Here is a 26,442-nt window from a genome sequence, read left to right on the forward strand (position 1 = left end):
GTATACTTCAATGTTAAAAATACACTATGTGATAATATCTTATTTACTTTTTTCACATTCAATCAATCATCTGACTCCTGACCCCTGATAACCATCCCGCGACCTCCTGTCGGGGTTGTGACCCTGAGGTTGAGAAACGGTGACAGGTCACAGATATTTGACCCTGTCTCTGACATCCTAACTGCTCCTCAGCTTGTCAGAGGAAGGACGATTTAACATACTGCAGGAGCTGCTTGATACAACAGTTTGAGTTGTTAAAGAAAAACTTAGTGTGCATTTGTCTGACCGTCAGAGTGCTGTGCTCTGATAAATGTGTTTTTTTCAAGGTCTTTGCAGATTTGGAGCTCAACAGCTTCCACCATAGCAGAGAAATGTAGTATCCACTGTTGTTGTAGTTAAACTTCAGTCAATGTGTGTCAGTGTTGTGTGTTCTTCCTGCACTTGCAGAAGATATGCTCCTGTTAAATCAGCCAGCTCTGTGTTTGAATTAACATACACACATTATTTTGTATTGATGTGTCATTAAAACAGAGACTACATTGACTCTATTACACATTCAAGCTTAAAAAAACTGTCAAAAAAAGTACCTGGTGCTGAATCTGCAGACCAGTGTGGGTTTCAAACTGGTTGTCACTAGATAAATCTGAGGGGTTGTAAAATAGTTAAAAGGATAGAAAGAAAGGATATTTTCATCTGCACAAAATAAAGATTCCATATTACTTTTTTCCTCTATTGCTATTTTTAAATTTCAGGTAGCCTATATATCTCATAATTTGTGTTAAGGTTGAGTATCAGTTCTGAATATTTGAAATTGTTGAATTGTTGTCATTTTCCTCTGTATTGTTACACCGCTACCAGCTGCTCTTTCTTACTCTCTCTCATTGTTAATGTTTACTACATTTATTCTGCCGTTGTCTGCTATTATCCAAGAGAAAAATTAGTTGTAGTCATGCGAAAGCCTTGTTATATTAACCTTTTAATAAATATGTTAAATTTTATGCCTTTTTCCCTGTGGTATCAAAAATGGTATTGAATATTGTTTTTTTTTCAAGGTATTGTATCTAAGGTAGAAATTTAAGTATCATGACAACACTTCCTACTTTTTACAAGCACCAGTGTCATTCAAGTAAAAGCTCAATTCTGGGGCTGTTCGGTAAAAATGTTTTCTAATAAATACATAATGTAGCAACTCCTGATCAACTCACATTCATTTCAAGCTTAAAATAACTTCCAGTGAGGTCCCATCCACTTCCAATTTAAACCCCACCCATTCAGAGTGCAGATACGGTTAATTTAGTTGTTTGAACAGGAAGAGATAATGTACTCACAATTATGCCTCCATAAATTATTTCAATAAATAAAGCAAAGTGGAAAAAAATACTTTTTGGTTGAGCTGGCCAAAACCTGATGACAAACAGAGGTCTGACAGTCTGTCTCTGACAGACAGAGCAGAGTGAGGGTGGATGTGAGCAGTGCGACAGGTACAGCAAGGGTGGATGTGAACAGTGCGACAGGCACAGTGAGGATGGATGTGAGCAGTGAGACAGGCACAGTGAGGATGGATGTGAGCAGTGAGACAGGCACAGTGAGGGTGGATGTGAGCAGAGAGACAGGCACAGTGAGGGTGGATGTGAGCAGTGAGACAGGCACAGCGAGGGTGGATGTGAGCAGAGAGACAGGCACAGCGAGGGTGGATGTGAGCAGTGAGACAGGCACAGCGAGGGTGGATGTGAGCAGTGAGACGGGCACAGCGAGGGTGGATGTGAGCAGTGAGACAGGCACAGTGAGGGTGGATGTGAGCAGTGAGACGGGCACAGTGAGGGTGGATGTGAGCAGTGAGACAGGCACAGTGAGGGTGGATGTGAGCAGTGAGACAGGCACAGTGAGGGTGGATGTGAGCAGTGAGACAGGCACAGTGAGGGTGGATGTGAGCAGGGAGCCTGTGGTTGGTACTGTAGGTGGTTGGAGTGACAGCTGGAGCCCACACTGAGATGAAGACACAGCACTTCTTGTTAGCAGCGTTAGATTGGAACCAGATGTTGACTCTGCTACTGTTAGCAGTTTCACTCACTGCTGACTGTTTTACTGTCTACCTGTGTGCCCGTCTCACTGCCTGACTTCCTGTACGACTGACTGACTGTCTGTCTGTCTGACTGTGTGATTATCTGTCTGACTGTAGACCTGAGGCTGGTTTCATGAAGACTTGGACTATGGTTAGATCACACTGATGGTCAGTGTTCAGATAAAAGCCAGAACGGTCCAGCTCTTGATTTAATTAAAGCTCCAGTGTGTAGGATTGAGGGGGATATATTGGCAGCAATGGAATTTATTAGAATAATTAAGAATCACCTGAAAATGAGAATTGTGTTTTCATTGCTCTAAAGCAGTGATACTCAGCTTGTTTTGCTCAGGGGCCACCTTTGCAAAGTGACAGGAGGCCAGGGGCCAGTTATTAAACAAACATTGTTAATATTCATCACTACATATAATTAACTGCTTTCAACCTTTGGACATTTGCTTTCCTCACTCATCTTTGCCAAGAGGCAAATCCAGTCACAGCAGACTGGAACAGATCAGGTGTCACAGGAGTGTTTCTAGGATTTGAGGACATTCAGGCTTCCAGTTTGAATCACTTTTTTTGAAATGGTCGGTGGGTGACCCAGCAACCTATGACGGGCCAGATTTAGCCTGTGGGCCGTAAATTGAGTGCCACTGCCTTACAGTGAGCCATTTATATCTATGATGGACGTTTCCTGGCATAGTTTAGGAGGACTCGGGGGCAGTTTGACAACCTGCTGTCTATCATCGGCTTGTATAGCTCTGGGTATCCAGCAGATGTTAACACCAGTTTCTCCTCCATTACAGTAAACTCGTTGTTTCGGCCACCACAGAATGCCCGCCTCTCAAATCATCCAATTGGACAATGGGAAAAAAGAGATGACGTGAGGTGCTTTTTCAATCTGAGTTTACGTTTTTTTAACTTAAAGAGTTCAGAGCGCTCTGAACATCAGGTGCCTAGAGCGCAGAAATGCGAGACGTGGCAATACAAATTAATGCGAGCAAAAAGCTTCATTTTCATTAAAAACAATTACGAAAAGCCGGCTCCAGCTGCTAAAACACATTCTGTGTGATCAGGTCCTTATTCAGTGTTTTACTAGTTTTAATCACCTGGTCTGTTTGTTTTAAAGAAGAAGAGCCCTCTGTGGATGATTCAGCTCCCTGTAAAAACCTCCTGAACACTGAAGGAATTCTAACTGGGAGAAGTTTCAGCTGGTTTTAATCTGCAGTCCTCACAGCTAGAAGCCACTAAATCCCCCTACACACTGGACCTTTAAGTAGCTAAAATTTGCTGTGAATTCTGGGTAAATTTAAACATTTTTCAAACTGAAAAAAACATGGCTGATCAAGCAACCATGTCAAACTACTCAGCTCCCTTTATAAAATGTTTGTGGAAGAATTCAACAGTTATGAGGGCATTTAAATGTGAAAATTCATGGACAGTGTAATGATACAAAAACTTCCAGAAGCATAAAACCTGAGCAGACGTTTAACAGATGTTGTGGCTTCCTCTAATTCAACAGGCAGCAGAGTTTCCTTGGTTAAACAAAAAAGACAGACAAGGTCCTCACTTCTGTTTCCAACGTGTTACCGAGCTCTCTAACAACTCCTTTCCCTTCTCATAACACGCTCCACAACATTGTTAACAAACCACAAATTATGAGCTCTGTTTTCATTTTGTGGTGCAGTTGTGTGGGGCACTTATCCATCGTCAGTGTGTGACCTGCAGTAGACGTCAGTCGGCACACCTCCAGTTTGGAGAAGTAGGCTGGAGCACCACCAAAGAAACTAAGCAATATACTGCTGTGGACGTGCCAGCAACAAAACTTAGCCTATTTAAGCTGCCTTGAAGAAGTCCCACCTAAAAGAAATCCATATTAGTTTAAGTGTACACTGTATTGAGAGTATTTTCACCACTTTACCTTTCTGTCAGACAGCCTCTTCCAGTGGGGAAGTTGTTAACAGTTCCAGTTCCCTGTCTATGCTCTCGTCAAAACCACCAGACCTGATTTGAGAAAAACAGTAATTTTAACTTGCTGTACACAGGAGCTGCTGGTCTACCACTGCCTTAGTCAACCAGTTTGTTTTTACTATTGCGAGACATTGGTGCATCCAAACTAAACCTTGTAAACACCAAAGTCACACAGTAACGCAAACAAATTAACATTTTCGAAGCAGCAGTAGACCAGCAGCTCCTGTGTTCTGCAGTGTTAAATTACTGTTTTTGTCAATGGAGTCTGGCTTTGAGAAGAGTGATATAAAAGCTTCATTTTCCCGCTAGAAAAAACTGTCTGGTATTTAGGTAAAGCAGTAAAAATACTCTCAATATAGCATACACTTCAACTGACTTAAAGGTTTTTAGGTGGCTAAAATATGTTTTGCTGCTGCCTCAGTCCACAGCAGTACATTGCTTAGCTTTCATTTCGGACTCCAGTCTGCTTCTCCAATCTGGGGGCGTGCCGACTAACATCTATGGTATGTAATACACTGACTATGGAGAAGTACTTCATCCAACTCTCTACAGAAAACCTGAACCATTACTTAAGTGTGTTGCATCCACCTGTTTTTGTGCGCTGAGTAGAGACGATGGAATTCGAAAACAGAATATTGAATGTTAAAAAATGGGAAAGCATTTACATGTCATTCATTATTCCTGCCTTCCTCCCAGCCATGTGTGGACGGTACTTTAATTTAGCAAATAAAACCAGTTAATAGAAAACAAGCTTTAACAAAGTGCAACAGAAACAGAACATGACTCATATGACTTAAAGTGAAGAGCAGAAAACACAAGCTGTGTGTGGAGCGATGAGAGGACTGTAAACGATTAATACATGGAACAAACACAACTGTCAGTGTCATCATGTTTTCTTCCACATGGTTTTCCATTGTTTGAGATTTCACTGGAGCTCTTTCAATGACCTCTTCTCATCCTGTCTTCCGTCATTTAATGGCACTGACTGAAGAATTAGCACCACCATCTGTTTGATTAAACAACTCTTAAAAGTTGTAGTAGATGGAGACATACTTTTTTTTTGCCAATTCCCTGAAAATGGGTTAAAATTTTTGTTGAATTTATATGGACCCTTCCTTTAGTTCAGAGTTAACCTGATAGGCCCTCACCTTTTTCTTAATTTTAGTCAAACTGTCCAGCTTGTATTGGATAAATCTAAGGGCAAAATTAAAACTGAACACCACAGACCAGTCTGAAATATCTTTGTAAAACCAGGTCTGCACTCACTTCTCATTAAACTGTATTCCTATCTGTCTGTTTGTCCATCAGCCTGTCTAACTGTCCGCCTGTCTCTCTGCTCGCTGCTGACTGATCTGTCTTCCTGCATGAATGCTGCTTTTGAGCTCTGCAGAGCATCACCTCCAGGCAACCAGTGTGAACCCAAAGCATTACGCTCACTCACTCACTCACTCACTCACTCACTCACTCACATCTATTTCTAAGCCTGCCAACAGCACATCACATTTTTCTGACTTGAGCTTGATAGAATTAGAGGACTAAAAGATGGCCAGACTTTTTTTGTCTCATTGTTTAACTTCATTTCAAACGAAATGTTCATAAATCACCAAAAACTTTTGGCTTTATAACTTTATATCAACACCAGCAAAGATAAATTCCTCAACAAGAATTCAAATGTGTTTTAAGTTCATTAGAGCTCTTTATCAAACATGTATTATTAATACCACACTGGACTCTGTAGGACAAGAATTCAAAAGTTAATTTTAGACAAAACTGAGAGCTTTTTTGAAAGGCAGACTTTAAACAAAGCAGCTAATGTTGACATTCAGAACAGCAATTAAGATTATTTTCATTACAGATGAATGTGTCAATTATTTCCCTGAATAATGAGTTGATTGTTTTGCCTATAAAGTGTCAAAAAATAAAGACTTTGGCTGGTCACAGTTTCTCAAAGGATTTAAAATGACATGCAGCTGTCTTGATTTGTGGATTAGCAGTTCAAAATCTGATGATATTCAGTTTGGTTTACTGTTTTTTCTTGGACAATTGTTTTCTCTTGTATGACTAATGATTTCAGCCTTGTTGGCATCCTGAACATCTCTAATGATGAAGCTCCAGTCCTAATGTTACCCTGCAGATCTCCTCCTGCTTATCTTTGCTTTGAATCAAATGTCCCTTCAAACTGAGCATCTGAGTTTGTCTCTTTTAATCTGACAGACACGTCGGCGGCCCAGCCAGGATTCCCCCAGGCGGACTCAGCTCTGTTCTACCCCCCTCCTCGGTCCCCGGACCCGGTCAGCCCGCTCACTCACCTGGGGTCTCTGCTGGCGGGACACGACGCACCGAGGACGGCCGGATGGGACAGGTAAGGCAGGCGAACCAGCTGGATGCTCAGCCTCCGCAACAGAAAGTCCCGTTACACACAGACAATGTCCCGAGTTCAGAGAGGTGAGGTCACGGTTTGCTGAAGTTTATCCCCAACTTTTCTCTCAGAGAAAACTCGCCGTCTCGTGATGAATGAGCGCTCGGGCGTGAAAATGCGTTCAGGATGGTGGGGTCGCTCTGCGTCTCTCGCTCCGTGACCTCTCCTCGGTTTTACTCACTGGTGGAATGAGGTGGTGGAGGGATGGTGTGGAGGTATTAAAACGACAGAAGGAGACGTTTTTGTGAAGGAAGAGACCCCACCCCTCCGCCTTTTGAAATCCGAACAGCAGTGAGTGAGAAACAGAGTCTGTGCAGGCAGCTTGGAGACGTTTGGAGAGGTGAGGTGGGGCCGTGGCGCACGGAGCGCAGCGAGGCGCACGACAGAGTGGCATCACTGACCAGTCTTAAACTGTTTAAGAATAACTGTCTGAATCTGAAGCCGTTAAAGTTGTTAAATATTTGCATAAGCTCAAATATGTTGTTTAAAATGTCTTCAATGCCACGCTGACTTTTTTCTGTGAGATCAGCTGGATTTATCTGACAAACAGGCTTATGAATTAAATGAGTACTATATTAATTGTATTTTCATTTACAAGTCATCAGGAGGAGCTGCATTACGTTTTATGTACAAAGTATGTTCAAATATGTGCTCCCGGAGCTCATGATATGTTGGTTTATTGTTTATTTTTTAATTGTATTAAAGGTCCAGTGTGCAGAATTTAGAAGGATATAATGGCAGAAATGGAATAATAAATATGAAGTTTTTCTTTAGTCTATAATCATCCGGAAATAAGTATCATGTTTTTGTCACCTTAGAATGAGCCATTTATATCTGTATAGGGAGCAGGTCCTCCTCTTCTAAGATCACCATGTTTCACCACCATGTTTTTACAGTAGCCCACAATGGACAAACCAAACACTGGCTCTGGACTAAGGATAGACCAATACATCGGCCGGCCGATATATCGGGCCGATATTTGAGTTTTTTACTTATATCGGCATTGGCCAATACACGCGTGGGTTTGCGGATTTATTTTTCCCTGGCATGATTTACAGACAGGCATCCACGGGCAGCTCTGTGTTGCCGAAAGACCCTGCAGCGCACATGCAGCGAATCCTACTGTGTACAGTAGTTGTTGTTTTATTTATGCTTCAGCTTAAATATTTGTTTATTTTATAAAGACATTACTGGAAGATTTAAGAGCACTGAACTCTTTTTTTTATTTGTATGTATAATAATAATAATAATAATAATAATATTCTACCTGTTCTACCTCAACTTTCCATCTTGTTTTAGTATTTTTTACTGTTCAATAAATGTTTCTTATTTTAAACTTGAGACCTGTAATATTTGTTATCATTGTGTCATTTTTTTGATGTAAATTGAGGGAGCAAAAGCAGTATCGGCCCCAAATATCGGCTCAAGAAAATCGGCAGTCCATAATCGGTCATCGGCTAAGGGTGATGGAAAAAAATCGGTATCGGCATCAGCCCTAAAAAATCCATATCGGTCTATCCCTACTCTGGACAGGAATACATCCAGATATTTTTTGCGTTTGCCAGCGTAGTTAACAGCCCCTCCACGACAAGCAGTGACAAAAAAAACTGCTTTTTTAACGTGACGCTGCTTTATTCAGTGTTTTTACTGGTTTAACCCACCTTGTCGGTTTGTGAGACGAGGAGACCTATACAAATAATTTGGCTCATGATTCAAACCTCCTGAAAGTCTGGATCAGATAGAAGGTGAGCACACACTGGGTTATCAGAGAAAAAGGGTGAGCACACATAGTAGGTGCTGGACATCTTTGACTTGCTGCGAACATGCTAAAATGCATGTGGATTGCAAACATGAATGGCCCTATCTGGAGCCGCTTCCTGTGTAGATATAACGGCTCATTCTAAAGTAACGAAAAAAACAGTGATTCTTATTTTCAGGTGATTATACAATAAAGAAAACATACGTATTGTATTACATTCAATTTCTGCCAACATCCCCCTAAATCCTAACTGCACCTCTTAGACGTCACATTTCAATTCAACTTTGCACAGTATCTAGCAGAATGTCACAGCATGGAGATTAAATCAGAGTCCAAAACTTGTCCACAGTCAGACTTTGAAAAATCATCAGCAGATTAAGACTTCAATGTCAAAAACAAGTTTGCATAAACATTAGTGTCTTAGTTTTTATTATATTCAGCATGTGAACATGAGAAACTTGGCTAACTATGTCAAATATATGATCAATACAGTATTCAGGTGTCTGATTGTTGATCTCAGTCCTTCCACCACTGGCCTCAGGTTGACGCCTCTAAACGACTCCTAAACTGACACCTGTTGAGTCGCTCTCACTAACAAACCAAAGAATGACTGTAGTCATTACAAGTTTCAGCCTCCAGCAGAAAAACCTCTGGAGCAGAAGATGTACTTTTTTGGAGGTGAATGTGCGCTCCTCTGCTCTCCTCCCCCTCTTTCAGTCTTCCTTCTGTCCGTTCTCTGTTCTCAGTGTGAAATGCCAGAGGGTCTGAGCTCCTGACACACTGACCTTTGACCTTTGAAGAGGGAAAGATCTAATTTAGTCTACTGCTGGCACCCTGGTGACTGAGCACACACACACACACACACACAGAGCCAGTCAAGTGTGAACCCTGAACTGTGAACTGTGGAGAGTGGTGTGCTGGGTCAGTGGGATCCCCCTCATGTATGAACAAAACATTCAGTATACAGCTCAGACAGACTCTCCTCCTTACAAGGAGCAGCCTGCTCTCCTCTGAATCCATGTACCGCTGTGTGAGGGCAGGAACTAGGTTAGAAAAGAGAGCTTTAGGCAAAGTTCTTTATGAAAACAGACAGACAGAAACAGATGAATAACATGTTCAACCCTTCATGGTGCATCCAACTGAAGACGCGATGAAGAGTTTAGCTGATGTTACTTTGCAGAAAGATGGAAACAAAATGTGTCACAGATAATTTTAGGACGTCGCAAGACTGAAGAATAATGTCGCTTAAAAATCAATATTGTTGCTGTGAGCAATGTTGTTTTTATTGCCTCAGCATACATATGGAGAGAAGGTATGTGTGACTTAATGACAGGTAATACTGTTACCTTTGTGTGGAGAATTACGTTTGCAGTTCGTGATGCAAGCTAATGTTGTTATCGGTGTTTAGTACTTATTGTTTTGGGGTTTTTTTAGATGAAAGCCACGTGTCAGTTTTTCAATTTTAATATTCCCCTTCAAATAATTTGTCAATAACTGGCCCCATTTTTGAAACAATTCATAAAACATGACGACATGTTCTGCTGCATGAATTAACACTCAGTCTTAAGCACCTTTTCCACTGCACCAGGTTCACACCCAGGTCAAATGACTCTGCAGTAGTCACTGGTGTTTATCAGCTCTGGCTCTGATCAGCTTTGATGCACTAATTTTAGCTCCTTTACTGGCAAGTTGCAATGATGTGCCATGACAAAATACACTTCGTCTCCACCTAAGCAGCACTCAAACACTGTCCAGATTAGTCGGCACCAAGTTTGAAAGAGAGACTGAATACGTTAGAGATATATAAAAAGGAGTTACCACTGGGACGTTTTCACAGGCCTCTATACTGCTTTCTACTGTTTACTAACCTGTTTCCTGACCTGTTCATGACATGCAACATGAGCACCAAAAAAAATCCACACACACAGAAAGGCATACTCATCTGCTGCAGTGTCGTTTATGCTGCTCTGCTCTGCTGGTCTCCTGGTCTGGAGTCAATCGCCTATTTTCAGCAGGTTTACTCATGTTTTAAAAACCTGCGCACGCACGCTTATTTTGGTGGAAAAGGGGTGTTAGTGTGTTTTACATAAAGATAATCATCAATCTTGTGTTGAATTTGAAACAATACACCTGGCTGCATCGTACAGTACGATGTAAGAGACAAATGCAAAGATACTCAACTAGACTGTGAAATTTTTCTCTCTTTACAAAACTAGAATTACTTTAGGAAAGGTTCAGAAATATTTCTATAAATGTTTCTAAACATGCGGCCATGTTTCACTGTCACAGGTGTTGCAGGTCAGTGTCAAATTTTTCACATCCCTGCACAACACTGTGCAGCTCTGCCACTTTAAAAACAGCGATATGTTTATGTATTTTTATGATTTCTCATATTTTCAGTTTCAATTTTTTCTACTTTTGACTTTATCATTGTGTTTATCATCATGCACCAAAACACCCAGTCAAATTCCTTGAGTGTGCAAACCTACTTGGTAACAAAACTGTTTCTGATTCTGATGTAAATACTGTATCAGGTTTATTTTATTAAAACTCTATGAAACAGGTCATACTCATGCAAAATGAGACATAAGTTAAATCCAATTCACTTTGAGTCTGAAGATCCTGCCGAAAGTTTCTGTTGTGATTTTATGAGCAGAGAAGAACACCCCCTTGTAGTTTTGACTCAGTTGGCCTCTGAGTGTGTTCTCTCTGTGCGTTGTGACTGTGTGATGGTGGTGTTTCTGAGTTGTCCTTGTTAAAGCTGGCGTCCTGCTGTTTTAGAGAGTCGCTCTGCTCTTCTCTCCTCAACACTCAGACTGACATGAAGAGAAACTAAGTTCACAGACACTTTCTGAGCAGGTAGCCTAAATAAGAATTTTTTGATTTGTAAAATTTGTTGAAGTTATGCAGTCATGTTGTTTGTACTGTATCAGTTGTTTTTACGGTATCTGGGACTTCTCTGGCTGTGGGTCCGATATCCTGCAGAGAGTTTACTTGTTTACTTTTTTCATTGAAAATGGTTCGAAGGAATAGTTTTACATGTTTGTGCAAAGTACCTATTCTCTTTCTTTTAGACCGTATAAAAGAAGTGGACACGTGATGTCACTCATTGGTTTGTGGAATCCTGTTGTGGAATCTTGGTGTTTTTGGAACCAAATGTGACCATATTTGGACAAGTAGGTGGAGCTGTGAAAGAGCGAGGGGTGGATCTGACCATAGACTATAAAGCTGTAACTAGCTCACGAGCTTTGTTCCTAAGGTGCCTCCGTAATTCACATTATCTGTGATATAAATCGGGACACTAATTTTGGCTTTAAGCAGGCTGAAAACAAAAAGTACTCAACACAAAAACTGAACAGCAGTCTTCTTAGAGTATCTTTTAGTTCAACTGAACACTAAACAAGATTATTTTAGGTGACCATGAACTGAAGACACACTGGCCCTTATTTACCAACTGAAATGATTCGGTCATTTCTTGCAAAGCTTGATATATAATATAATGTGGACATGAGTGGAGGCTACGATCAAATCTCACATCAGGTCTCAAGTCATTTACGCAGGTTTGAGTCAGCCTGGACTGGCAGTGCTGCAGCGTAAATCTGGTTGAGTTGGAGAAGACAGGTGGTGCGTCTGTGCCTCCTCCACCATGCGCGAAATAGAAGCAGACCAGATACGTGTGGCCATGCGCTCCTCTGTCTGGGTCAATTATAAGCTTTGATGTGAGTATTATAACAACATCAATATTATATAGTATGTAGGCTATGATTATTAATATATGCAGACTATTGATTGGTACATAACATGGATGTATAAATTAAATATTCCAATCTCAGCTTGTTTATTGTCCAGTACAACGCTGTTGACTGCAGCAGTGTCTCTTTACATACTGCGTTTTTCTCACTTTCTTTAATGACATTTTTCAGCCTGCCAGATTGAACCAGCTGTTTAAATTGAACAGCTGTGACATCAGAGTTTCCATTTCCAGCTCAGAGAAGTTTCTCCCTTTCCATGTCGTAAACTCTAGGGAGTTTATTCTCTACACCGAGAAAATGGGGAGCGGGATATTTAATTAATCGTTGTTTTCAGCTGCAACATTTATCAACAACCGATCATTCCCACACTGTGATTGGAGAGATAAGAATGTTTCATGAATCACACGCAAATCCTATCATTAGATGATTTCTGTGCTCAGATCTGTGCTGGTTTGTACATTAGTTTGATATGTAAGGGTCACTGCGAAAGGGTCAGAGTTCTAAGACAAGAACATGGACCCCACCCAAAAACAAGTTCATGGTAATGCACGCAGTGCCGTGGATACGCATCACTACGCCGCTGTCCTGACTGACAGGTCCTGTAGTAGCACCTTGTCAATCATGAGGTAGCCACGACCCAATGCATCCCCTGCTTTATGGTCTGTTTGAATGGGACCATGATTTACAAAAGTACAACAGAAGAGTCTCTGACTAACAAGGGAGTGTTCGCTATTTTTATAGTATAGCAGAGTGCTTTCAACAAACAAGTCATTATGTTAACTCTTGCACTTCCTCATGTATCTTTCAGTCAAACACTGGTCTTGTCTGGAGCACCACATACTGACTAACAGGTGACCTATAGATGATCCCGAAAATAAGGAAATGAAATCAACATATAAAATGACATGTGGATTATCATGTCTCACAAATATCCTCTCTCCCAAACTACCAGAAGACAGTCACCATGAGGACACTACATACACACTGATACAAATTTAAAAAATTAAAAAATACGACAGCTCTTAAATCTGATAATAGCACACCTGTAATTTTAATCTTACAATTCTTGTTTCTTAGGTACACGACTCACTTCTTGCAAAGCAAACATATATTTTAAGCAACAGGTGCAGTTATCTGCTCAGTTATTCTGACCGTGATCTCCTTCATCATTTACTACTCCTCATCAACATTTTCTACATCCTCTTCCTCTTCCTCTTCCTCTCCCTCTCGTGTCAGTAGTCTTCATTATGAGTAGCATTCCAGCGTCCTGGCCCCAGGGTGGTAACTCCTCATTACATCGTTACTGCAGAGAGAAACACAGCTAATGTGACAGCAGCTATTGTTAGCGGAGCAACACGGGGCCGCTCGGTCCGCTAATGTTTCTGTTCCCTCAGTCACTTACCTGCTGCTCAGCTGAACTTTTAATGAGATCTAATCACACAGATGAGTTTGCAGACCATGTTTCTGTTTCAATCTGGTCACCAACAAACTATTTCACATTAACTGCTCAAACTGAAGAATAAATGAGTTTTCACCACATTCTTCACTTTATAGTTTTACAGAGATGAATTATAGGAAATCTAGTCACAAAGAATTCAAATGTGTTTCTTCTTTGTGTTATTGTTGAATTGTTAACTCACAAAAATATCAAAACTGTATTACACAACTGCAGAGATGAGTGAAAGCATGAATGATTTTGTGTAAATTAAATCATTATCCACACAACTGCCTTTTGTTCCAGTTAGTTAAACTTGGTTCTTGCAGATGTTTACCCGCTGTTTGATTGCTGCTGTCACAAAATGTCCCAGATTTTAATTATTTTAAATGCCTCTTGTTATCAACTTTAATAAAGTAAGCCAAAAAATGAAGGAAAAAATAACTGAATCAATCAGTCAAAATATTTTGACAAAAAGCAACAGACATCTAAATTCCCCTCAACAATCTGTTTTAGTTTAGAGAGCTTGTTTAAGTAATGAATCATTTACTTCTGCTGTATAATGTGAATCTTCTAGATTTGTTTTTATTTGTAGAAAAATTTCTAGTCAGTAAAATGTGTGAAAATAAGTAACAAAAGTGGCGTCATTGTGTATTTCACTGTGACTGTGTGTCTCTGGTGGCAGTCACAGTAAGAAGTAAGAGCACATTTTTTAAGATACAAAAATAACTCTTCCATTGTACAATGTGTCACTAATGCAGTTCTCCCATATCGGAAACTATGTTTGGTGCGTCTTTATTTATGTCTCACTGTTAACAAATCCATTATAAAGATGGACGTGTGTCTGAACATGATGACAGAGTGTTTAGTCTGAGGGACTGAAGAAAACTTTAAACACTTCCACTTGTCTGTCAGAGTGTTTCAGATACAGCTGAGTGATGATGTTGTAGTTTATGATGCCCTCTGTCAGTGTGTTAGAGATGCAACTTTATTACACACATGTTGTTAGCGGACATTTATTGGTTTTAATGACATTTATCAATCCAGCCTGAGAAACTTCAGCATGGTAGAGGTGTGAATTACCTTCTTCACTTCAGTTCAAAGATTTGTCATCAGACACATTCTCCCTCTTCTTCTTCCTCTTTGTCTTTGGAGTTTTAACGACAGCAGCCAGCATCTGTAATGTTGCATCGCTGCCACTAACCACATTCACTTCAGTATGTACATCAGTAAGTGAACGCATCACTGTTTAAATGCACTTCAGTCAAGTGGCAAGCTCCACAGCTGGAAAATGAAGCAAACACAAAGTGCCAAAATCTGCAGTTCCTCTATCAATCAGTCAATCAATTTTATTTATAAAGCCCAATATCACAAATCACAATTTGCCTCACAGGGCTTTACAGCATATGACATCCCTCTGTCCTTATGACCCTCGCAGCGGATAAGGAAAAACTCCCCAAAAAAACCCTTTAACGGGGAAAAAACAGTAGAAACCTCAGGAAGAGCAACTGAGGAGGGATCCCTCTTCCAAGACGGACAGACGTGCAATAGATGTCGTACAGAACAGATTAACATAATAAATTAACAGTAATCCATATGACACAATGAGACAGAGAGAGAGAGAGAGAGAGAGAGAGAGAGAGATGCAGGTAATGACAGTAGGTTACAACAACATTATTGAAAGTAATAATATTATAGTTATAGTTCTGGCTACTGTGGTACAATATGTTGAAAGTATGTATTAATATCTGGCAGTATACATGTGTGACAATAATCATATGTGTATAATAACAGTAGAAGTATGACTAATGACTAATGATGGCAGCAGCAGCAGGAGGCATCTGGCAGGACCACGGCAGCAGCACAACCACACACGTCACGCTGTCCAGGCACCGCTGTGATATGAGTTAATCTGAGAGACAGTGGAGCACAAAGGCTCCGGAGAAGAAGCCGAGTTAGTGACATCCAGAATGGCCGAGTTAGCAAGATGCAGTAATAGGATACGAGAGAGAGAGAGAGAAGGAGAGAAGGTGCCCGGTGTATTATAGGGGACTAGGCCTAAGTCAGCCTAACTAGGGGCTGGTACAGGGCAAGCCTGAGCCAGCCCTAACTATAAGCTTTATCAAAGAGGAAAGTCTTAAGTCTAGTCTTAAATGTGGAGACGGTGTCTGCCTCCCGGACCGTAACAGGAAGATGATTCCACAGGAGAGGAGCCTGATAGCTGAAGGCTCTAGCTCCTGATCTACTTTTGGAGACTTTAGGGACCACGAGTAACCCTGCGTTCTCAGAGCGCAGTGTTCTGGTGGGATAATATGGCACTATGAGCTCTCTAAGATATGACGGAGCTTTACCATTTAGAGCTTTATAAGTTAACAGTAGGATTTTAAATTCAATTCTGGATTTTACAGGGAGCCAGTGCAGAGAAGCTAAAACAGGAGAAATATGATCTTGTTTCTTAGTTCCTGTTAGTACACATGCTGCTGCATTCTGAATTAGCTGGAGAGTTTTTAAGGACTTACTAGAGCTACCTGATAATAGAGAGTTATAGTAATCCAGCTTTGAGGTAACAAAAGCGTGGACCAGTTTTTCTGCATCTTTTCGGGTCAGGATAGGCCTAATTTTCGCAATATTACGCAGATGAAAAAATGCAGTCCGTGAGGTTTGTTTTAAATGAGAATTAAAAGACAAATCTTGATCAAATATTACTCCGAGGTTTCTTACGGTAGTGCTAGAGACCAGAGCAATGCCATCTAGAGAAACTATGTCATCAGATAAAGAGTCTCTGAGTTGTTTGGGGCCAAGAACAATAACTTCATTTTTGTCTGAATTTAACATCAGGAAATGGCCACTTGAGGCTGGCACCAGGAGCGAGTCAGCAGAGCAGGTTTAGTATAACTTACCTGTTAAAATGTTATGAAGGCCTAAAGTTACACATAATTAAGGGCAGGGCTGCTTAGGCTGTCTGTGAGGTGTCACCACAGTCTGTGAGTCATATCCAACATTCGCTCCTCCACAGCTCCACCCTCTTATCTAAATATGGTCAATTCTGGCTCCAAAAATCCCTAAGACGGTGACAGCCAAAACCCAAGGCTTCAAAACTGGAATCCATAAACTAATTGGTGACATCATGGTAGCTACGTTCATTATTTTATATAGTTCTACGACTTCAGTGTGTACATCAGAAAGTGAGCACATCACTCAGTTCACTTTAAAGAGATTGTATTAAAGATTAATTTGTATAGGAACCTCAATTATTCAATTAACTTTTCAGTTAAAACCACCCATAGAATACCTCTCAATTGAGCAGCTGAAGTTAATGCTAATCCTAACCCTAACCCATTAATGCTCCTTGTCCAATCAGTAGACTGAACCTGGGGCTTCAAGGCTGTCAGTTACTGGGAACAACGAGGGAACCAGGAAGAGAAGCTCACGCAGACCAGAGTGTCACCATCCTGCACGCCAAGGTCGCTCAGAAGTCCTACGGCAATGAGAAAAGGTTTGATGATGATTCTGAGCAACTTTTCAGACAGTTAGCTGAATAAACATGCAACACACTAAAAATACACTCATCACATCCAGTCCTTACAAGAGGAGAGAGGTAGGGGAGGGTGGAGGAAGTAGAAGTATTGATGGTGCAGTAAAGTGTTTCATGCTGTCAGAGTTTTCCTTCTACCTGATGTGTTTGGATGAATAGCACTGCTGCTTTAATGTCTGTGTCATTTTACCACTGTAGATGTTTAAGGTTGTGCTCATTTTTAACTCCTTTATATCCTGTTGGGTAGTTAAATCTACAGCAATGCATCATGGCCTATAAGATCATCATATGTATGTAGCGTGGCTGTCCTGGGAGAGCCTCATATCTCTAAAAGGTCAGAAAAACAGCTTGTTTTCAGCTTTGTGACGCCGACTTTTCCAGCTGATCCCAGACAGTTTTTAAAGAGTTTATTTAGTTTCAGAAGGAGGAGACATTTCTCAACACTTAAAGGAACACTTCATCCTTCAGTTTATCACAAACATTCAACATCAGCACATCTAGAGATACGTGGTTATCACTGGACGGGAAGGAGCTGTCAGACAAATGTAGTGTAGTAAAAAGGACAGTATTTACCTCTGAGATGTGTAGAAGTAAAAAGCTGCATAAAATAGAAATACTGAAGTTAAAGTACAAGTACCTCAAATTTGTACTTGATTACAGAACACCACTGGAGGTACAGGCTGATATACAGTATTAATGTAGAGCCTATAATGTGTTTTATAAATGTGGTACAGTTGAGATTTGTGTGCATTTCAGGTATTTTCATAAGTTACCTGTAGTGAACAGTTTTAGTGCCAAAACATAACTTATTTAATTACATATAAAAATGTTTGCACTACGCAGCTCGTGTTCATGTTCAATAGTATGTTTGATTCAGTAGTTTAAGCCTGAACTGTTGTATGACCCACAGGTTCTTCTGCCCTCCTCCCTGTGTTTACATCAGTGGTCACGGATGGAGAGTCATGCAGGACCATCTGAAAGGTGAAGAAATTAAAATATAATCAATGTCAGAGGAAAATGTTGAATACAGCTCTTTGAATCTGAGTCCAAAACGCTCTTCCTTCCTTCCTTCCTCTGTTCCTCACTGCGTTTCTCGCTCTTCATCCTTCCATTGTTATTTCTCCTCTCCTCCAGCTGCTGGCTATGGAGACTCTGTGTATCGAGTGTGTGGTTACATGTGTCTGGACAGTTCCAGTCAGTCTCAGGCCGACACATTCAAACTGGTCTTCGATGAGCAGCCAAACTCCAGGGTGAGAGCACCGTGTGTGTGTGTGTGTGTGTGTGTGACAGAGAGAGAGAGAGAGAGAGAGAGAGAGACAGATTTATCTAATGTAATGCCATGTGCATACCTGTCTGCTGTGTTTGACTGTTTCTGTCCACACCATCTCCGCCCGTCTGTCAAATTCCTTCAGTGACAGACACCAATTTTCTGGCAGTTTAAACTGGCCCGGATCAATTATCCCTTAAATTCCTCTTGAAACAGCAGAAGTTCTGCTGTATCCATCTTCCTTCTTCCTCCTCGGCAGTGGATCAGATCAATATTTATTGGGTTGTAGATTTGTAGAATTTATAGTTTTATTATTTTCACACATTATCAGTATAAACCAATAGTACTGTGAAGTGTTTTCCTGTGAAAAAAATAATTTAAGGAGAAATTCAGTGTTGGAGTCCTCTGTCGGCAAACAGCCACAAACGATCTGAGACCAGATGCATAAAAATCTGTATTAATTTGTGACTAAAACTGTGTGTATGAACTAATGCAGAAATATGCATACGCATTCTTTTTGGCAGATTTATAAAGCTGTGCAGACACCTGATTGTGTTTTGAATCACTGCTGGGCACATGGACATGCGTCTCATTTCCACCCCCACAGTTCATCATAAATGGATGTAGAAACACCATTTAACATCTGTTTGCATGTCGATACTTGTGCCCCTCACCACTCATTAGAACTGTCAGTGAGAAATACAACAAGGGATGTGCAGTTTTCCTGACTGTGTCACATCGATGAGGTTCTCCAGTGGTGCCAGAGCACGCGTCATTATGCACTGCTGTGGATGTTTGTAGTGTCAGTGCCACTAATTCATTACGTTACACCACTATTCTGGTTAAGTCCTAATCATTATTAATATTATTATTATTATTAAACATCAACAAGATTATGATTCATTCATGGTGCTCATGTTGAAACTGACTTTACAAAATGCTTCACAGTATAAAATCAAACAATCACTAACAGGGAGATCAGTGTTAAAAAAAGATGATAAATTGAATCACTCATAAATAATAAATAATTACAAATTAACTTTATAAATGTGCCTTCGATTGACACTTTACAGAACGCCATGTAAGCTGCAAAAATAATAACACAATCAGTGAAATTGGCAAACAACCTCAAAACAATGTTGTTCATCTCTTAACTTACATTTAATCTCCTTCTCATCATCTCACCTGCAGCTGTCTCAGCTAAAACCATGTGTACGCCTGCTCTGAAGAATATGTGAGGTGCGCCCATTCTTCCTTTATAAATACCAGTTATGTGTGAGGAAAGGCGTACATGTGGTTTTTGTGTGTACACATTGTTTATGCATCTGTCCCCTGGGGTCCAACACTGTCCACCATTTACCCTTCACTGGAGTGAATGACTAATGGTGTCAGTATACTTCAAACAAAGTGAAAACCTGTTGTCTGAAACCACCTCCCTCCACAGCTCTCTTTTTAAAAATTTCAAACCATTAATTACCGTTACTTTTCATGCGTTTAAATAGTGGAAAACTGTCTGATAATGTGCTCTGTTATCCCATCTACAACTTTGACTAACAATAGACATAACGTAGACACAATTAAAAAGAAATACAAGTCATTTTGTACGTCCCTACATATTGCACGCCCCCTTTCTGTGAGTTCACATAACCTTCTTCCATCCTTATGTTGCACGTCACCTTACTGCATCTTGTTAAGTTTGTTTTTTGCCAGAGGAATAAATGGCTTTTTAGTCAATTACTGTCTCGCTCTTCTCTACGATATCAGACTTTTCACCCTGACTTTAAGTGCAGCCATCCATGTGTACTTTTTTTTTCAGACAACACATCGTACATCCTTGTTTATTTCAAACATACCCAAGTCTCCATCACTCCAACGATGTGTGGCAATGTGCACACGATAGAAGGACACTAAATGATTGAAACATGATCAGTGACAGAAAGTGACAATGGGGTTGTTTCCAGCGTCCTCTGTTTCAGAGACAGTTTTAAGGCTGCGACACACATCATGACTGTTTCTAAAAATCATGGACATGATCTGGACGTGACAACTGATCAGACTAAATTGGTACAGGTCCAGGTACATGTTTAATATTTGTGTACAGTCCTTTTGGCCTTTACTGCACATAAAGACTGCAAATTACTGCTGGTGTTGCAACAGTTTGCGTTCTTGCGGAATTTGCGGCAGCCAGAGCTCCAGTGGTTCGATGTGTTGTCTCATGTACTTACTCATCATACGATTTATGCTCCTTTGTAACTGACTGTCTGTCAAATATTCTTAAAAACTCTGTGTAAGTTGGTAGAAACAGACTTTCTGTGTAGTTTGTCCACTCTGAATAGGTTTCAGCTAATCTTCAGGTTTGTCTCGAGTGCTAGATTAACTTGAGACCGAAAAGTTATGCTTCTAAAGCGATACTGTAATGCTTAACATTTGACTCATGTTGATCAGTCAAACTGCTGCTGTCGATGAGCAATGGGAAACTGCACCTGACCTCAGACCTGCAGTGTGCTGTGTCTGAGTGACAGACAGCTCTGTGTCTGCTCACCCAGACGAGACAATCACCTCTTTTATTACAGAGCACTGTTGACTCAACAAACAGTCATGTCGAACTGTAAAACTACGCCACTGTAAACACTCTGTGTGTGTTCTCCGGCCTCTTCCTCATTTACTGGCTGAGGGACAACACAAGACACAGAGATCCTACATCTGTGTTACTGTACAGCAGAGGTGGGACCAAGTCATTGTTTTGCAAGTCACAAGTAAGTCTCAAGTCTCTGCTCTCATGTACCAAGTCAAGTCCCAGATCAAAACAGGCAAGTCCCAAGTCCTAAACTTTGAGTTTCAAGTCCTGAACAAGTCATAATGTGCTCTTTACCAAATGTAATGGCTTTTTAATAGCAGAGCAAGTAAGTGTAAAATTATTATTATTATTAATAAAAAGTTTGTTATGAAAAGTGTAACTGAACTTAATAATTTAAAAAAGACATGGCACTCTCATAAGATATAGCACTATTAACCACAGCAGAATGAATCATGTATGTTTCTGTCCCGTCTTGTTTTATTTTACCCATCTTATATTGGAGAAATGTTTATTACTTTCTCTTCCTGTACTCTTCCTTTAAAGCGATAATTTATGCCGTTCCATGTTTTGTGTTTAATTGTCTAAAGGAATTAAAAAGATAAATGTTTGTAGGTTTAGGAAATGAATGAATGTGTTGCGCACCTTTTTAATAACATACTTTTTCATCTTTGGGTTTGAGGGGAGGTGTCAGGTGTTCTGAAGTCAAAAGGCTCAAGTCCAAGTGAGGTCACAAGTCATTGGTGTTTAAGTCCAAGTCAAGTTGCAAATATTTTTTGATTTTGTCAAGTTGAGTCTAAAGTCATTAAATATGTGATTTGAGTCCAACTTGAGTACAAGTCTGCTGTATAATCTCTTCATCTGCACAACATCCCAAAGACTCTTCATCTTCTGATCGTGGCTTTGATATTAGAAAACATCTAAGGCTTCGTCTCCTCAGTGTTTTAATAAAGTTTGGTATGATGGAAGTTTTCCAGACACATCCTGCTCTCCTTCATTCACTCACTCATTCACTCATTCACTCACTGTGTTTCTCCATCAGATGTTTGCCTGTGCCAAGTCGCTGTTCATCTCTGATCAGGACAAGAGGAAACATTTCTGTCTGCTGCTGCGACTCTTTTTGGGCAACAGACAGGAAGTGGGTTCGTTCCAGAGCAGGATGATCAAAGTCATCTCCAAACCGTCTCAGAAGAGACAGTCGATGAAGAACGCCGACCGTGAGTCACGTTTCTGTGTATTTTCAATCAGGCAAATGATTGATTTAACACCTGCTTATCAAGGAATAGTCTAACCTTTTGGAAAAATATACTTTTAGTTTATTCTAATATACACATTTTTATATACTTTTTAATCCTGTTGACGAGTGTTTTGTAACATGTGAATCAACTTTTTTTTCTGTCTTTTCTTATGTGTATAACTTTCACTAGTTATTTCTAACATCTCATGACCTCATAGATTGCTCCCAGGTTTGGCTGAGTGTTGTGTTGTATGACTTCCTGTACTTGTTGGGTCACTGCAGACCCCAGGGTCAGTCTTATTCAGTCATTTAAAACCTGCGCACACACACACACACACACACACACACACACAGTCAGTCACAGTAACCTGAGCGATCTGACGGCACCTGATCTGCTTTCTCATCTCTCAGCTCAGAGTGACATCTCCTTTTAGTGCTTGTGTTTGTACTTGTACATCTATCTTTGTAAGAACAAGTTCAGGTTTAGACTTTGGAGGAGAGGACATTGTTGGAAAGTGAGGACATTTTTGGCAATCCTCAGTGCGGAACAGACTTAAAAGGGCTCTCTGAAGGTTCAGACTTGGTTTTAAGATTCAGGTTAGATAAGCTGAGGGTGAGAGCTGGGGTTAGACAGTCATGGTGGTTAAGGTCAGTTTAAGGAGCAAGGGAATGCATTATGTTAATGAGAGTCCTCACAAGTATAGAAAGACAAATGGTGTGTGTGTGTGTGTGTGTGTGTGTGTGTGTGTGTGTGTGTGTGTGTGTGTCCAACAGGTTGCAAATGATGCATCAACCAATAAAATGCACATTCCTGCAGGCAGACAGGGACTGAGCCCTGTGTTGTACAGTGTGTGTTTCTCTGTGTGTGTCAGTGTACGTTTTATCTTTACAGCATTTCTCTCTTTCTGTGTGTGTATGTGTGTGTTTTCAGTGTGTATTTCGTCGTGCTCCAGAGTAGCTTTGTTCAACCGTTTACGCTCACAAACGGTCAGCACACGTTACCTCTCAGTGGACAGAGGAGCCTTCATCGCCAGCGCCAGACAGTGGACAGCCTTCACCATCACCCTGGGTATGTGTGTGTGTGTGTGTTTGTGTGTGTGTGTGCATGTCTGTGTGTGTCACCACTTGTGTGATACCAATACTGTAAAGGTCATGAAGTGTCTCTAGTAGTAAAGCTACTAGCTCTGCTTCAACACATGTACCCACACAGTGACTCTCTCATATGTGCTTGTTGTGACAGTCAAAGCTCCACCAGACTTCCTGAGACAGATGCATAAACAAAAATCATGTGTACATCTTTTCCCACACATAAACTGGTATTAATAAAAGGAGAGTGTGCGCACCTCACGCATTCTTCACAGCAGGCGTACACACAGTTCTTAACTGAGATTGCTGCAGGTGATGTGATAAGAAGGAAATTAAATATAAGCTGAGAGACGAATGACATTGTTTTAAGATTTTTTGCCAATTTCTTTGATTGTTTTATTATTTTTGCAGCTTATATGGCGTTCTGTAAAATGTCAATCAAAATGTGCATTCTTCAAGTTAATTTTAAATAATTTATAAGTGATTAAACTTATCATTATTTTAATTTACATTCATCTCCGTCAGTCATGGTTTAATGTGATCCTGTGAAGCCCTTTGTAAAGTCTGTTTTAACACGAGCGCTGTGAATAAATCATTGTCCTTTCTTCTACTCTTTAATAATCATAATGATTAGGCGCGACAAATATCAACGGCCATGTGTAATGACAGCTGCTCTGGCACCTTTGGAGAACCTCAGTGATGTGATGCAGTCAGTGAAACTGCACTTTCTTTGCTGCATTTCACATCGACAGGTCTAATGAATGGTGGAGGGCCACAAGTATCAATATGCAAACAGATGTCAAATGGTCTCTCATTCAAAAGCACTGTCAGTCCTTATAACTTGGTGCAGGTGATGGCAGGAAACATCAGACTGATGTTAAACAAACATCTACTTATTAACTATCAGTATGTTAAAGGGTGTTTCTACGTCCATTTAAGGCAAACTGTGGGTTTGGAAATGAGGCTCATGAACTTTCGCCCAGTGCCATAATGATCAATATTTATAAAACAGAATCAGGCACATGCACAGCTTTATAAATCCAATGAAAAGAATACAGATGAATATTTCTGTATTTGTGCGTACACATAGTTTTAGTTGTGACTCTACACAGTGTTTATGCATCTGGCCTCCTGTCTTTACAGCAGAGATACAGAGAGTCTGACAGCCAGTTACCTCGAGGGCCAGCTCTTTGTGTCATTCATACCAGAGGGTCAGCCAGTGTCCCCTGACCCTCCACGTTACACTACATAGCCACAAATTATTATTATATTTATATATACTGTGTGTAATTATTGAAATTGTTAGTGTTTGTGTCGACCTGCTCAGGGACCGCTGACTAAAAACAGCTCGTAATGCATCTCTCTCTCAGGTTCCTGACAAATAAATGTAATAAACTAAACTAAAGCTAAGATACCAATACTGATTAAACAGTAACTATGCCCACAAATCCTGCTAAAACCCTCACATCCAGCATATATAAAAATGCAACAGAGGAGTGACGACTGTAGGAGCTGTGGTATCATTTAAAGATTTTTAGTTTGTATAAACATACACAAAATAAAAACAGCCATAAGTTACAAAAGTAAAAGTCTCTAAACCATTTTATCCTAATCATTGATTATAAACCTTGTGACAGACTGACACCCTGTGCAGGCTGTACCTCACCTCACTTCACCTCACCTCACCTCTTGCCCAGCGCATGTAGGGATAGACTTCAGCTCTTCACAACCCCGAAACAAGTGAAGCTGCCAAGAAAATTAATAGATGGGTGGATAGATACGAGACAGTTTCAGACATGTTTGGGCTTTTCTTTGCATTCTTTCAGTTGGAGTCACTCCACGCTACAACTGTAAACATGGTGGATACTTTCTAAGATCCATACATCTGTGGGGTTACATCAGGAGTCTTTGACAAAGACACTGAAACAGTGATAAACACTGGCGTTAAAGTAGTTACTTTCCAGTCACTAGACGGCGTCTTTCACCACCCGGCCACCAGGCATAAATACAGTCAGTGTGTGAGCAGCGTTTCCCTGAAACACGTCTGGAAAAGTCTAAAGATCTGTGAGGTTATTTATTTAACACAGTTAAACCCAGTGTGCACAGACCTCCCACCACCAAAACCTAAACCTCAATCATTCATCTGTCTGCAGTCCCTCCTCTCTACTATCACCACACACACACACACACACACACACACACACACACACACACGCAATTTGCATTTGTCTTTATCCATCTGTTGGTAGAAATGTAGGCCATACTAGGAAAGAAATGTGTTTTTTTAATGAGGAAAGATTTAATAACTGTAATGTGTGTGTGTGTGTGTTTCCATGGGAGTATGTCCATGAATGTGTTTGAATATTCATGTGTAGTTTTGTGTGTGTGTGTGTGTGTGTGTGTAGTGGAGGACCAGCGTGCTGACCAAGGGGACTTTGTGCTGAGCGAAGGCTTCATCTGTTACGGCTATGTGGTCCAGTTAGTGTGCACCGAGTCTGGAGTAGCTCTGCCACCCATGGTAAAACACACACACACACACACACACAAAAGATTGCAGACTTTTCTGTTGTATCACACAATAAGACCCCAGGTGTCTATAAAAGCAACAGCTGGATGCTTCTCCTCAGTTTTTCATTTATGTGCAAAACAAAGTCACATAAAAGGATCAGATGTACCACCAAGTTAAAATCACCCTGAAAGTTCAGCAGTGATAAAATGTCCTCACAACCACTGGATTTCCTTCGTAGCTCAGTTCAGGAAATTAAAATAATAACAGTGAGGAATTTTTAAAAGCCTGCTGATTCACTGAGAATGTGTTTAAATCTCCGTGTCTCTAAGTGTACAACCTGCTGTGGTGTCCTTAAAGGGGAACACGACCTAAATTAAGAAATCCAAGCTGTTATGTCCTAGGAAAGAAAAGTTCAATCAATATTTGTGAACATGAGCTACTCTCTCTCAAAGCCAGAAACCAGAGTCTCAAACTCTGATTTTGTTGACCTACAAAATGTTTTTTTTATTTTTTATACCTAAATGAGCTTTGTTCTATTGTAGAGCTCTCAGCTCTGAAACAGAAAATGTCTCTATATAAGTTAAGTTAAGTTTAAGTTTATTCACTTTATTAATCCCCCCTGAGGCGAAATTCAATGTTTTCACTCTTGCTTGTCAATTACACACAGGTCTGAAAGACACATACATGCACAAACAGGACCTATACAGAACACTCTCAGAACACTTTCCTGGCTGCTCTTAGTTTCATCTGTAACATCTTTTACCATTCATTGTCTGTGGAGCAGCCCCAGACTTAATACCCCATGACATCACAAATATAAATTTTAGCTCTCTGTATT

At 40.4% G+C, this 26,442-nt stretch overlaps 2 protein-coding genes across 4 annotated transcripts in view; one reads left to right on the top strand and one right to left on the bottom strand.

The window, feature by feature from the left end:
• The window catches only part of matn4 (matrilin 4), a 40,098-nt gene extending 33,356 nt beyond the window's left edge, over positions 1-6,742 (bottom strand). For both annotated transcript variants that reach the window (XM_033626238.2, XM_033626236.2), the window contains exon 1: positions 6,340-6,742. The gene's annotated coding sequence lies outside the window, so the exon portion shown is untranslated. The remainder of the gene's footprint in view (positions 1-6,339) is intronic.
• Positions 1-26,442, top strand: part of rbpjl (recombination signal binding protein for immunoglobulin kappa J region-like) — a 41,085-nt gene that overhangs the window by 2,148 nt on the left and 12,495 nt on the right. The window contains exons 3-9 of one of the 2 annotated variants that reach the window (XM_033626244.2): positions 6,245-6,392; positions 16,757-16,891; positions 17,841-17,911; positions 18,065-18,180; positions 21,815-21,989; positions 22,941-23,078; positions 25,501-25,613. In XM_033626244.2, the coding sequence (XP_033482135.1) occupies positions 6,245-6,392; positions 16,757-16,891; positions 17,841-17,911; positions 18,065-18,180; positions 21,815-21,989; positions 22,941-23,078; positions 25,501-25,613 (896 nt within the window). The remainder of the gene's footprint in view (positions 1-6,244; positions 6,393-16,756; positions 16,892-17,840; positions 17,912-18,064; positions 18,181-21,814; positions 21,990-22,940; positions 23,079-25,500; positions 25,614-26,442) is intronic. The other variant, XM_078171618.1, reaches the window with a different exon arrangement.

The sequence above is a fragment of the Epinephelus lanceolatus genome, chromosome 1 (genome assembly GCF_041903045.1).
Source record: "Epinephelus lanceolatus isolate andai-2023 chromosome 1, ASM4190304v1, whole genome shotgun sequence".
Lineage (NCBI taxonomy): Eukaryota > Metazoa > Chordata > Actinopteri > Perciformes > Serranidae > Epinephelus > Epinephelus lanceolatus.